The sequence below is a fragment of the Alosa sapidissima genome, chromosome 6, assembly GCF_018492685.1.
Source record: "Alosa sapidissima isolate fAloSap1 chromosome 6, fAloSap1.pri, whole genome shotgun sequence".
Classification (NCBI taxonomy): Eukaryota; Metazoa; Chordata; class Actinopteri; order Clupeiformes; family Clupeidae; genus Alosa; species Alosa sapidissima.
This window is the reverse complement of record NC_055962.1, coordinates 2,607,657-2,621,114: the sequence shown is the minus strand read 5'-3', so window position 1 is coordinate 2,621,114 and position 13,458 is coordinate 2,607,657. Positions and strand designations below refer to the sequence as shown.

The window sequence follows — 13,458 nt, the reverse complement described above, 5'->3', positions numbered from 1 at the left end:
GAGCTCAGCTTGGAGTGAGATTGTGGGGGGGGGGGGGTGCACTCACTCACTAATTAAAAAAAAAAATTGGAAAGAAGCCTTTGAGACCTTGAATTTGTCATTGTAATTAGAGGGGTGACAATTTTTCGGGACTCCCGCGGGTCACGGTATTCCCGCGGGTTTCCCGCAGTACGGGAGTAAATTTCACTGTTGGTAATGTGATTGGGACGGGACAGGAAATAATAAACAGGAACTGGCGGGAAGCCAGAGAAAAAATGACGCTGCAATGCAGTGAGTGCGCCCAAAAACGAAATAACACTCGTTAATAATAAGCTAATTTTCATTCATTGTTGACATGGTCCATGGAGGCTCAGATGGGTGTCCCGGGACCTGATGAACACGGCGCTAAAAAGCACAAACGAGTGCGAAAGTTGCAGCTGTGACGACAGGGAAAGTGCAGACAGCCACGAGAGTGATTGGTCGTGTAAAACGTTGCTGATGTCTGGGTTACACAAAGCTATAACGACACAATCATTAGGTCATTAGGACCGACAGTTTAGTTTAGTTTATAGGTGAGAAATAATTTTGCCATAAAGTAGGCTAGACCAAATGTTTGTGAAAAGGCTTGATTTACACACCCTGTAAAGTGCCATAAGTAGGCTGGTTTACCTAATGACAGACAGTTGAATTTCGAAAAAAAAGGAATGTTGGTGCAGTTTTGAAATCTTAAACGTGTAACCCCACACAAGCATAACGTGGTTGTAGGGAGGGGATGTGCTATTTTGGAATTTTACCCGGATACAACGAATAGCCTACTATTTTTTGATTGGATGTCGGTGGCTATTTATTTTTTTGATTCGGCTGGTGAGTGGTGCGCTAGTTCTGAACCCTGCGATAAATCCTCTCGTATCCCTGTGCCTCCTCTAATAATTATGCAGATACCTTGACATCCCTAGTAATATTTCTGCGTGAGAAATGCAAGGTGTGGTGTGTGAGCGTGTGAACTTGTTGAATTGCGTGTGTCTCACGCCCATTGCGTGAGACTTGAGAAACCTGTGTGGATGTGTGTGTCTGTGCCTGTGGATGTGAGTGTGTGTGCATGCGTGCGTGTGTATGTGTGCATGTGTACCTGCGTGTGTGTGTTGATGTATGTATGTGTGTTTGCGAGAAAGAGTGTGTGTGAGACTCTCTTCCAGCAACCCTTCGCTCAACAACATCAGCTACAAGCCAATGAGTGTACAGTCACTAAATGTACACATAACTTGGTAACACTTTATTTTAATGTGTCGCTGTTACAGTTTACCTACCTAAATAGGTACAGTGGTACAACCTGTGTAACAACATGTACTATCAGGTACTATCATTAGAGTGCATGAAAATGCAATCTACTGTTATCCGATTTCTTCTTCTTCTTATTCTTCTTCTAACGCTTTTTCCGCGTTTAATGCGGCTTCAACCGTTTAATGTAGAAACTTCATTCAAACTGCGTTACGTAGGTCTTACTTAGGACAGGTGTGAAATGTATTTTTCATATTTCTATCTTTTATACTTTTTGAACTATTAATTAAAAACTATTAAAAATGTCCCCATAGACTTAACATTGCCGATTATGGCATCACAATAGGGCACTTGGAATCCTATGCCAAGTGTTCCGGCCAGAGCCATATGGTTCCGGCCACCTCCAGCAACTGTCTGGCTCAGGCTTTAAGCACACAATCTGGCTCTCTTAAAACTACAGATCCTGTTCAACTGTTTCCTCTGTCCACAACTGTTTCAAAATAAAAGTCTCCACTACAATAATTCCCTATTAAATAATTTAACCATCTAAACTATCCAACTATTTAACTGTTCAACTGTTTCCATAGCAACCAAGATAATTATACTAGCAAACCACTGTAGTAACTCCTTTTTTTCTGATAGTAGCCACCATGGACAACCTAGCAACGACTTCAAGTACCCTAGCAACAGCCTAGCAACCACATTCACAGTTAAAACCTAGCAACCAACATCATTAACCTAGCAACCAGCATAGCAACCACCATAACTACTCTAGCAACAGTCAGTTGTTATCAACTTTGACTCCCGTCAACTGTTTCCCCTGACCACAACTGTTTCAAAATAAAACTCCTCACTACAATAATTCCATTTTAAATAATTTAACCATTTTAACTATCCAACTATTTAACTGTTCAGCCTTTCAAACTGTCAGTTGCCATCAACTATGACTCCTGCCAACTGTTTCCTCTGCCTACAACTGTTTAAAAAAAAAAGTACTTACTACAATAATATCCTATTAAATAACCTAACCATTTTCACTGTCCGACTATTTAACTGTTCGGCCATTCCAACTGTCAGTTGTCATCAACTACAACTCCCGCCAACTGTTTCCTCTGTCCTCAACAACTTCAACTTCAAAATAAGTCCTCAATACAATAATTCGCTATAAAATAATTTAACTATTTAAACTACTCAACTATTTAACTGTTCGGCCATTCCAACTGTCAGTTGTCATAAATTGATGACTCCCTGCCAGCTTTTTTCTCTATCTGACCTCCATCTTTTTACTTGGATTATATTTAACAATATTTCATTCCGCAGCCATTTTTCCATTTTCATGCACTCGTAATTCCCTGGAATTACATTCTCTAGTTGTACTTGCATTTTGTATTTGTGGGTACCTACATATAGTTGTTACATTGTAATACTGAGTGCTTTTACAAAACTTTGCCTACATTTTCATCATAGGCAAAGAGCTGACCTGAGACTTGCTGGATGGGGTATATCTGGTCATGATAGATTTGATATACAAACCATTTTTAGCTCCAGTCAAGGCCTCATTGTCTTCAGTGTACATGTAACAGCTGTGCTGCTACAACCTTGTTACTCTTTGATACAGTGGAATAAACCTATTAAGTGTACCAGTTAATTACTTACATGTACATATGACATGTATATTGTGTCTTCGATGTCTTGGAACAGGTCTACTAATTCACTACACAGCACATATATCAACAGTGTTACCCATAAATTAATTTTGATTATTTTGAAATGAAATTCTGAGATGAAATTCAGGAATTTATTTTGAAAAAAAAATTTGAGATCTGAAATTTGAAATTCTACGAAACTTGGTATACCCCCAGAGAATGTCAGGTTACACATAAAATTTGATGCAGTTCTGAACATCTTAACTGAAAATTGGCGATTAAAGCAGAATGATAATGCAATTTCATTTTTTACGGGGGGGGGGGGGGGGGGGTGCAAATCACAAATGAGTGATTATAGGCTAGGTTGATGTGGGCCCTTGAGACCAACATACCATAAACATTTCTTCATCCTCAGTGCCACGGTTTATGTAGTTATTTAGGAAAAACAGCATTTTGGGGGTTTCAGGGGCCCCCGGGGACCAAATAAAATGTTTCCGTAAAAGTCTAGTGGGGCTACATACCCACAAAATTTCATGTGCCCCGGTGTTTCGGTGTCCCGGGTATCATTGACCAAAAATTCAGGAAGTAGATGACGGGGGGGAAAAAAAAAAGCGGCGGTAATTATACACATGGCATCATCATTAAAAAAAACAGTTTAAAGTCAAAATCACTAGTCAAATAGTATACATTAAAGGTGACAGAATGGACGAACGTATTATTTTATCTCATTCGCTGATGCTGACATAGCAGTTATGCAACTATGGTCTATCAATAAATGCTCAGATGTTATTTCACAAGCCCATTTACAACCCTATCATTTAGCTGGGGAATAAAATGGTCCAATTTAGCAGATATTTAATGCCCTTTATGCTGATATGACATCCACATGAAAAATTATTAAGTGAGCTTTACGTCTTTTAAGCACAACAGTTGAGGGGGCAACTTCCACCTGAATCTCCAACTCAAATTGGTAATTGGTAATCTTCAACTCAAATTGGTAATGTAACATTATGCTACCAGAGCCTGTGTATTGGAGCAATAGATCCATGAAGCCCATACTCATTGACCCGCATATGTTTGAGGCAGAATCGGAGGAGGAATCTGATGAGCAAGATTGAAATTCAATGTTTTTTAAGTATTGTTATTTTCTCTACTGTAATAATCAAAGCACTTTAGCCTTGACAAAAAGTCAGCATGGCCATATGTCTACCCCTTTGGATGCTCAGTATAGTATAACTCTTCTGAAACACCCATGTAATCTATGAAAATGGTAAGATCTACATATTATTATGCAGTCTAGTTTGAGTAACAGTCTGGGATGAAAAGATTTGAAAATGGTAAGTTGAGGGTTGAAGTCTTGTGGGATCCTATAAACATCAACCATATTCCTTGGGAAGGGTCTGTAGCTGGGCTCCATTGGCTGGTGCATGTGCATTGTGGGGGGCGTACTTTCGGAACCCTGGAGGGGTCGTTGCTAGATATTTGGTGTATATCCAGAAAACGTGCGCTCATTTTACTAAATTGTGTGCTCATTTGACTCAATTTTGAGCATGTTTTACTAAATAGTGGGCTCATTTTACTAAATTGTGCTCTCATGTCGTTAGACCCATCCCAGTAACTGCCTGTTCAGTTCGTTAAAATCAGAAGCTTTTGTAGTTTGATGGTCAGAACTGTGAGACTACGGAAGAGCTATTTCCCTCTGGCCGTTAGACTCCTCAACATGGACATGCCTGCCACTTTAATGAAAACCCTGGACCAGGGGCGTCACTAGCAGTTGAAAACATTCAGGGCTTTAGTCCATTGAGTCTAAACGTTTTTCATAATTCCCATTTTGCCTGGATCTGTTATTTAACTTGGTCCCAAGCCCAAGTTGAGTGTGTTTGTTGCCAGAGATCCACCCCATATCTTCTCACAGACATCAAAGAAAAGCAGGGTGACTCTCCCATCACAACTTTTCCTCCCAGAATCCACTGCTTGTCTGTAGTTTCTCCTTAGTGCCTCAGTTAACGATTTCATCCACCACATGAGTGAAGTCTTTACCCAGGTCTAACGGCCGATTCACACCGCATGCGTGGCGACTGCGTGTCCGCTACGTGACCTGTCCGATTTCATTTTGGCGCCCATGTTAACAGGTTAAAGTGTGCACACTGCCTGTGTGACATGCACGTCTCAGGCGCAGCTTGAGCCACACTGAAAATGTGTGCATGATAGAAATAGGACCAGCACCTATTTTTCACATGACATGCAAGCGTGCTGGGAGACCAAAAGAGACAGTTAAGAGATTATTTAATAGGCAGACTGGCCCAGCAGTACTGCATCAGTGAGTTTTCTGGTATGAATGCTCACATAAAACGTGACGCAGCAGCCATGGAACACAGACGGAATGCACACGCCATGTCGGCGGTCAGAATTGGCCGTGAGGCGTTTGCAGGTGATGAATACTGAGAAGTAAATCTTTGAAGGATATCCCCTTATTTACTTGCATAGGACTCCCAATCAATGTTCTCCATAGCTTTTTGGGTGTACTCATTTATAACCCGAAGCAGCAAGTCTACCTCATCCTCAGTCCATGTAAAAAAACTCACCTTAACACTTTTAGGTTGAGCCATTGTAACAGCAGCTGGATATCAAGTAACTGCTAAGTTGTGTAACATTAACTCAGAAGAGTGACAGCTGGTCAATGTTTCAACAAATGTTTCTTACGCCAAAGACACCCCCCCACTGTAGCGTGTGCGTTCCGTTGCTGTTCCATCACTGTTCCATCACTGACGTGTCACAGTTGCATGTGAGCATTCCTTAATAAGATCAAGAAAGTCTGGAATTTTACATGGAAAGCCGTGACGTTGACTCCAAATTGGTCCGTATTACTAAAAGCATACCTTTATCTTTTTGTCAATTATTGTCATCATCCTGACACTAGAAGCCATCCTGTTCAATTACTTATGTCATTATCATCATTTTGCATTTGATTGTCAACAAAAGAACAAAAGAAATACACCTTTGCTAATTAAACAAATCCTGACAGTAACAGTAATTTTGTGTCTCTTTTTTCTCGGGACACTTTCTGAAAGACCGGGATGCACGAAACTTGGTGGGCATGTAGGCCCACAAGGATGACACTGACCATTGTTTTTTGTTCAAATTAAAAATGAAAAAGCAAAAATTATGTGTTGTAATTGCAGGTATCTCTGGCTGACATGGTCAAAACTGCACAAAAAATTGGAGATGTAAGATCTTTAAGACACCCCGAATGCAAGCCAAGTTTCGTGGAATTCCGTTCATGGGGGGGACATACAAGAAATTAATTTATGTGTATATTAATTGACTGTACACAAACTGGCCTGTAGATGGTGACTGTACACTATGCATGCACACACACACACTCATGAACACACGCAAAAAACACACACATAAAGATTCTTGCACACACATGCAGGCGCACACAAACACACACACACACACACACACATACATGCAGGCAAGCAGGCGCGCACACACACACTCACACACACACAGGCACCCTATTACCCCCACACACTCACTGACAAGCGAAAACTCACACACAGAGAAGCACACATACTGTACTGTACACACTCATTTACATACACAAAAGTTGGAAGAGTAGGGGATGGAGTAGGAAATGGAGACAAATTGACAAGTGTGATTTATTTTTGTGGAGAGAATGTACAGGACTGAGCGGCTGTCATATTTTGTACCACTTTGCGGTGCATGTAGTTATATGTATAATAATTATTTATTACTTGAATTGTATAATAATCAACAGCATTTTTTGCTTTCAGTTTCATTGATTCACGAGATTTCAAATCAAAATGGAATGATTCAGATGCCGCCAACTGCCCAAGCATAAAGGACATTGAGGTTTCTGAAGGTAGGTTTAATGTTACAATGAAATTGCCAAAGACATATTTAAATTGTATAATACATATATATTATATGTTTTTTAGAATGAAATCTGATATATTCATGCAATCATCTCTGATAGCCTAATGCACAATTATCTCAGAAAGAGAGCTTGTAGTAGCTAAAAGAAATATGGAATGTATTGGTATACTTGGCACATTATAGAAGACATTGAGTGTTGGGCAGAAATGGAATAGGTGATGGGCCATGTTTGTGATTGTAGGGTTTTTAACTGAACTAGCCTATTATTGCCATGGGTCGATAAGGCCAGAAGGTGACCAAAAAAAAAGACACCATAAACTCTTACAAGAAGCTAGGACTCCAGACTAGGCTAGTAGTAAAAAAAAATAAGGCAATGATTAAAACAGGTATTCAGGAAAACATTGTATGAGTCAATAACCAGAGAAAGCAGCAGTGTGTAAAAACTGTAACAGCCAGCTTGAGGTCAGTGGTGAGACATGAATTACACAATATGCAATCCAAAGCAGATGTCCAGAGGCACAGGTAAAGTTACATAAACCAAAACATACATGCCCCCATGGTTGAAAAAGCATCACTAAAGCACCCCCTAGATTAGTTAATTAATGACTCCTTCTGATTCACCTATTTCATATCATTCCGCAAGTAGTCCATTCATTTGTATGTCAGCAAGTAATATGTTGCTGAAATGTTAAAGTCTAAAGTTATAATATATCTAGAACTGTTTATCTGATAAAAAAATTAAATGGGTTTTATAAATGTACATTGCACTTCATCTCAACAGAGACTGCTGCAGACGTGGCTGTGCAGTTGGCAGACATCAGTAACAATGAGCTGTCAAAGGAGGAGGTGTCCACGGTAGTTACAAAAGTAAAGGAGCTGGTTAATGTAGCCCGAATCAATAAAACTCTGGCCGAAGCCGTGGTAAACATCATCTCCAATGTGATGACCAGCTCCAGCACAGCACAAGCAGCTGCCTCTGAAATGTCAGTACTTACACCTGCTATCAAAGAACTGCTCAGTCCTTCTTGCTCTGATTTATTGTGGCTTTGTGTTCAAAATCAGCTGTGCATTGAGTCTGTACACCAACTATGTCCTCTTATGATGCACCTCATTTGATAGAGTATTGTCATATTTAACTCTTTCCCCTCTCACATTTGCATGGCTAATTGCTCTTCTATACTGAGTGAGCTGCAAGACTACATAGCCCTCTCAGAACTGTAATTTATTTCCTGAAGGTTATTGTGGTTGTGTATATTGGAACACACTTGGAGTAACTGCAGATTTTGGCTTTGCCCAAGTGTAACTCCACTCAATCATACACAAGAAAATACACTTGCACGACAGCTCTTCCTACTTTGACTCCCACTAAGTCATGAAACATACTCTGAGTTCAAGATTAACCACAGAAATCTATATTTTTTTCTGCTCTTCACATTTACTGCACATTGAGAAGCATGTATGCACATTGGAAAGTGTTGCATGAATAGCAAAAAGTGAGCCGAAAGTGAATTCTTTATTTTATGTTGAAAGTACAACACTAGTTTCTTCAGCTATGAATAACACAAAAGAGCACAAAAGTGTGTGCCACAGCTGCATGGCATTTAGTTTCACATTACTGCAAGTAGTTTCTGTAGATTGTATTCACTCTATGAATGACTTAAGCTATATCTTTTGTATGAGTATTATGAAAGTGATGGTAGCATTATATATATATATAGGTATATATTACAATGGCATAATGACTTTTGTGTGAGTGAGCTGAAGTTAATAAATACCATAAACCTAAATATCACCCCTTTTTCACGGGTTGGCATCACCCAGCAGAGTAGCCTAAACCCATAGCTGAGGTTCTCACAAATAAACATTGCTGAAAACCTGTCACAACAGTCATACACATGGTTTAAACAATTTACTCATGTTTTTCTTTTTGGCCAGTGCTTTGAGAGCTGTGGATAACCTGGTTCAGAAGATTGAATTTGAAGGCCCAATCTTCAGAACCTCCTCTAAGAACCTGGCTGTGGGTATATCCGCTGTTAATGCCAGTGAGTTCAATGGGACCACCTTCAGCGCTATTATCCCTCCCAATACTACAGAACCCGAGGTACCTGAAAAAAAATCCACTTCAATTTATTAAATGTTAAAATGTTCACAAGTTGATGAAAAGTAGAAATCATGCTTTAAATCTGGTGTAGATCGGGCACATCGGGTACTAATTTCAAAAATTCTAAATGTACAATCTTAAATTTCTATAGAGTATGGTGATTAAAATATTTAGGGCCTACAATGTGGTAGCGCTGACTGAACCTGTCATTTTACAAAGCTCCATAGCCATGTGCTTTAACTGTCAGGAGGAATACTTTCTATGAAAGTCATTGTAACTCTTGAGGCCGAATGCATCAAACTTTCTCTGCAAATATCTGTAGGGCCATATGCAAAATCTGTCTAATGATCGGTTTGTGGAAGGAGTTTTTTTTTTCAGACACAACGTATACATAGCATACACCCATTCTCTTCATCATACTGACATCTAAAGATATTTAATTGCTCAGAGATATATGAAGGTGTTCTGCCATTTGGAACTTTGCAAGTAATTAACAGAACTGTAAAATCAATTCTATAGGAAACAGGGAACCAGTGCAGTTCAGCTAACACAGGGGTGATGTGCTCTCTCTTCTTGGTCTTAGTTAAAAGTCTAGCAGCAGAGTTCTGTATGAGTTCCAATTTCTTTATATGCTTTTTTGGGGGACCAGTAAAAAGTGCATTGCAGTAGTCTAACCTACTAGTGATAAAGGCATGGATTAATTTCTGCATCTTGTTGAGTTAAAAAAGGTCACACTTTTGGCAATGTTTCTCAGGCATTACCCCTGTTGCTAGTGGCAATAAATCAGCGAGAAAAAAGAGAATTTTAGATTTGTTTGAAAATCTGTAAGTTTTCTGGATCACGCACCCACAGAAAACAAACGGGAGAGCGTGGTGTTTGCAAAAAATGTTTCTCAGGCAAAAATAAGCTGCCTGTGTAACTTTACTAATATGGGGCTTGAAGCTTAATTTAAGATTACACTTAGGCCTGCTACTTTTGATTTGACCTGGTGTGTCAGGTTCCCAAGATTACTAAGAATGGTGTCTCGCTTTCTTTTAACGTCATTTAGCTTTAAAAACAATTGTTGCTCATCCACTGATTAATGGAGGCTAAGCATGCGATAAGGGAGAAAAGGCCATCTGGGTTTGTTGGCTCTACATAAATATATAATTGGCTATCGTCTGCATAGCTATGGAAGTTTACATTATATGCTGACTTGTGCTGACTGCTGACTGACCATATGATGTTTCCTAACAGAAGCATATATAGAGGAAAAAGCAGAAGACAGCTCCTTTGGGCCACACTGACACATGATCCCCTAGACTAACATAAAAATCTCTGATTTAGAGACCAACCCACTTCGCGATGTGGTGAATTAAAACGTTATGATCAATGGTGTCGAATGCTGCACTCAAATCTAGAAGAATAAGGTTTGAGACTTTGTTTAAGTCAGTAGCAAGTCTGAGATCATTAACTATTTTTACCAGGGGTGCCGTTTCTGTGCTGTGATTGGAATTTTTCTGTGCTAAAACCTGATTGGAATTTTTCAAGAATACTGCTTTTGTTGAGGAAGGTATTTACTGTAGTTGATTACAAACAACTTTTTCAATTACTTTGCTTAGGAAAGGTAGGTTTCATATAGGCCTGTAATTATTAAGTATGATATTGATGTAATATCATACTTAATGATATAAGATATTTTTAAGTATGGGTTTCACAACAGCGGTTTTAAAAGCAGTTACAAATATACCTGTTGTATTATGAACATATACAATTTGATTACACTGAACATACATATTTTTAACTGTACTGAAAATCATAGCTCCGATATTTGCAAATATCCCAGTATACGGTTATATCGTCATACCGCCCAAGCCTACTCTAGCAATGTATTGCACATAGCTGAAATAAAAATTAAATGTTCCTCCAAAGAGGTGCTGGGCCTTACTGGAGTATCATCTTTGCAATATTGTAATCAAGGTTATTATATTGGGCGTATTCATCTTCGTTCCTCTTTCTACTTTCAGATTAAATTTCTGGCAGAATCTGAGAATCCTCTGGCCGTAGTTACACTGCCAGCAACGTTACTGCTTAACTTAACTAATGCAAATATAGAGGCTATTTCCAGAATAAACTTTGTTTTCTTCAGCAAGACTGGTCTATTTCAGGTTTGTCTCTTCTGTGGTGTTTTATTAATTTTCAAAAAGAAAAAAGTCCTGGTATTTATTTACTATTATATAGATATATATATTTTTTTTACTTCTTTTAGGATGACATAAGAAATGGCTTATCTTTGAACAGTTATGTAGTTGCCAGCAGTGTGGGCAACTTCTCGATCAGAAACCTCAAGGATCCTGTGCGAATAGAGATTGCTCATCTGCTGCACAAGGTAGCCTGCTTTTATTATAAGTGTGACCTTTTTGCTGAGATACTATACAAGCCCTATCATGATAATGTTGAGTAGTAATGTGCTCATGTCCCTTCCAGTTAAAAAGAGCATGAATCATGAATATCACTGTTTTTGTATCTTTCAGCCAGATCCAAAGCGAAGCTGTGTATTTTGGGATTTTACCATCAAAAGTAAGTTGCTTTTGTCATGATCAGTGATCTTGCAATAGTCTCTGGGATTGCAGTTTGGCCTTTTGCCAAAAGAAACAAGATGCAAAAGTGACAAAGCGCTACATTTTGAGTTACAATTTGTGCCTTGTTACTTGCACAAATATAAAGTTCAATCACAACATCCTTACAGAGCAACATTGAACACCACATCACCTAAGGCCACATACTTACACAGCAGCCATTGAACCACCAAATACTCACACAACATCATTACACAAGACTACGCCCTTACAGCAACAACTGAACACCAAATAAGCCTACTCACATCAGGCACCATCCTTTAAAAGCAGCAATTGTACCACAGATATTCACAAAACATCCTTGCATAGACAACTTCCTTACAGAAAGAACCAACATAAAACAAAAGCCAACAGTAAATGCAATAATGCAACCGCAGTTATGAACATAGCCTAGGATATATTCCTACCTTATTTCCTTGTTTCCTTTGTTTTTCCTGACAGAGACTGGTAAAATCCAATTTGAAAGTGTCTTGGGGATAGATGTTGTGCAGGACCAGGAAGTAAAAGTTGTCAGTATTTGTGTTTGCATGTGTAGGAGAAAAAGGGTCAGGTGTGTTGGTGAAAAGGAAGGCTACCTTTTCACAACATCAAATAGCATTTTTGAAGCTATCCAAGACTCCCAATTCCAGACACAGCAAAGCAGCCCCAAAACATATCAGAGCCCCATTTCCACCACAACGTATACATAGCATACACCCATTCTCTTCATCATACTGACATCTATGGCCAGGAACTCATGGTTAGTGTAGGGGTCTCACACCTTTTTGTGTGTCCCCACCACAGAAACTGACCCTGCAGGGTCTCTTTCAGGACCCTGCTCAGAGGTAGATAAGAAAAATGCTTGCTATTTTGATAGCTGCTATCCAACATTTCATTTTAATTAGACTACTCTTAGGTAGTCAGAGTCTTGTGACTTCAGTGCACTCCATTTGAAGGTATTTATGTGGTTTACCTTCATTTAGCACACCACAGCTGCCATGCCATTTTAGTCAATCTAATTAGCAGTGTTATAATAAAATTCAACTGTTGATATGACCTTGGGATTATGTTAATGCTAACCCTAAAGGTATCAATCTATAATCTAATGTTGATACTGCCATTAAAGAAATGAGACTTACGGTATAGAAATTAGACTTATGGTATAGAAATGAGACTTACGGTATAGAAATGAGACTTGCGGTATAGAAATGAGACTTATTCTTTTTTATGAAAGTTTAATTTTTTCCCTCTGTAAACATAGAGCTGATGTGTATCCTTCTGTCAGGCTGAGCTTAATTTTCCACTTGCAGTTATGTCCATGGAGGTTGGCTACAGCATAGGTATAGAAACCTAGATACCACATTGGCCTGTAGAATATACACATTTATGGTGGACGCATCGACGCATCCCTCCCTCCTAATAGAACTTAACAGACAATGTGGCATCTAGGTTTCTATATCTACAGGCTTTAAACTTATTATTGAAGGTGCAGTCAGGGTTTGCGCATCAAGTCTCATTTGTCTGTCGTTATGTTTATATTTAAATTTATAAGCAGAAGGTTTTGCACAAAATAACGTCCATTATATTTTATCCAAGGACCAAACGAAACATGCCAGAGAGGTAGCTCACTCCTACTTTCATTTCCCAGAGAAATTCCAAGCAAGGTTTCGTTTTTGTTTGGGGGCAGGCTGCCCCCACTTCGTTTGTTTCCAGTTTTCAGAGCTGGGGGCTATACATGCTATGCTTTTAATTTCATCACTTTTCAGGAGGAATGAAGCAATTAGCTAAAAGGGTAACAATACATTTGGCCATGATGACTGTATGCCACAATTATCAGCACCCATTGAAAGAAAGGGTTACTAAAGCATTTACAAAGTTGTAAGTTGATCACAAAAATATTGTATCAGAGATCAAATTTGGTACATTTCTCTTAGCATCATTGCTATTTTTGAAA

At 39.0% G+C, this 13,458-nt stretch overlaps 1 protein-coding gene across 11 annotated transcripts in view; it reads left to right on the top strand.

Moving 5' to 3' along the window:
* The window catches only part of adgrg6 (adhesion G protein-coupled receptor G6), a 97,450-nt gene that overhangs the window by 69,700 nt on the left and 14,292 nt on the right, over positions 1–13,458 (top strand). For 10 of the 11 annotated variants that reach the window (XM_042095019.1, XM_042095016.1, XM_042095013.1 and 7 more), the window contains 6 exons: positions 6,704–6,792; positions 7,588–7,789; positions 8,742–8,907; positions 10,914–11,054; positions 11,156–11,275; positions 11,421–11,466. In XM_042095019.1, the coding sequence (XP_041950953.1) occupies positions 6,704–6,792; positions 7,588–7,789; positions 8,742–8,907; positions 10,914–11,054; positions 11,156–11,275; positions 11,421–11,466 (764 nt within the window). The remainder of the gene's footprint in view (positions 1–6,703; positions 6,793–7,587; positions 7,790–8,741; positions 8,908–10,913; positions 11,055–11,155; positions 11,276–11,420; positions 11,467–13,458) is intronic. The other variant, XR_006032314.1, reaches the window with a different exon arrangement.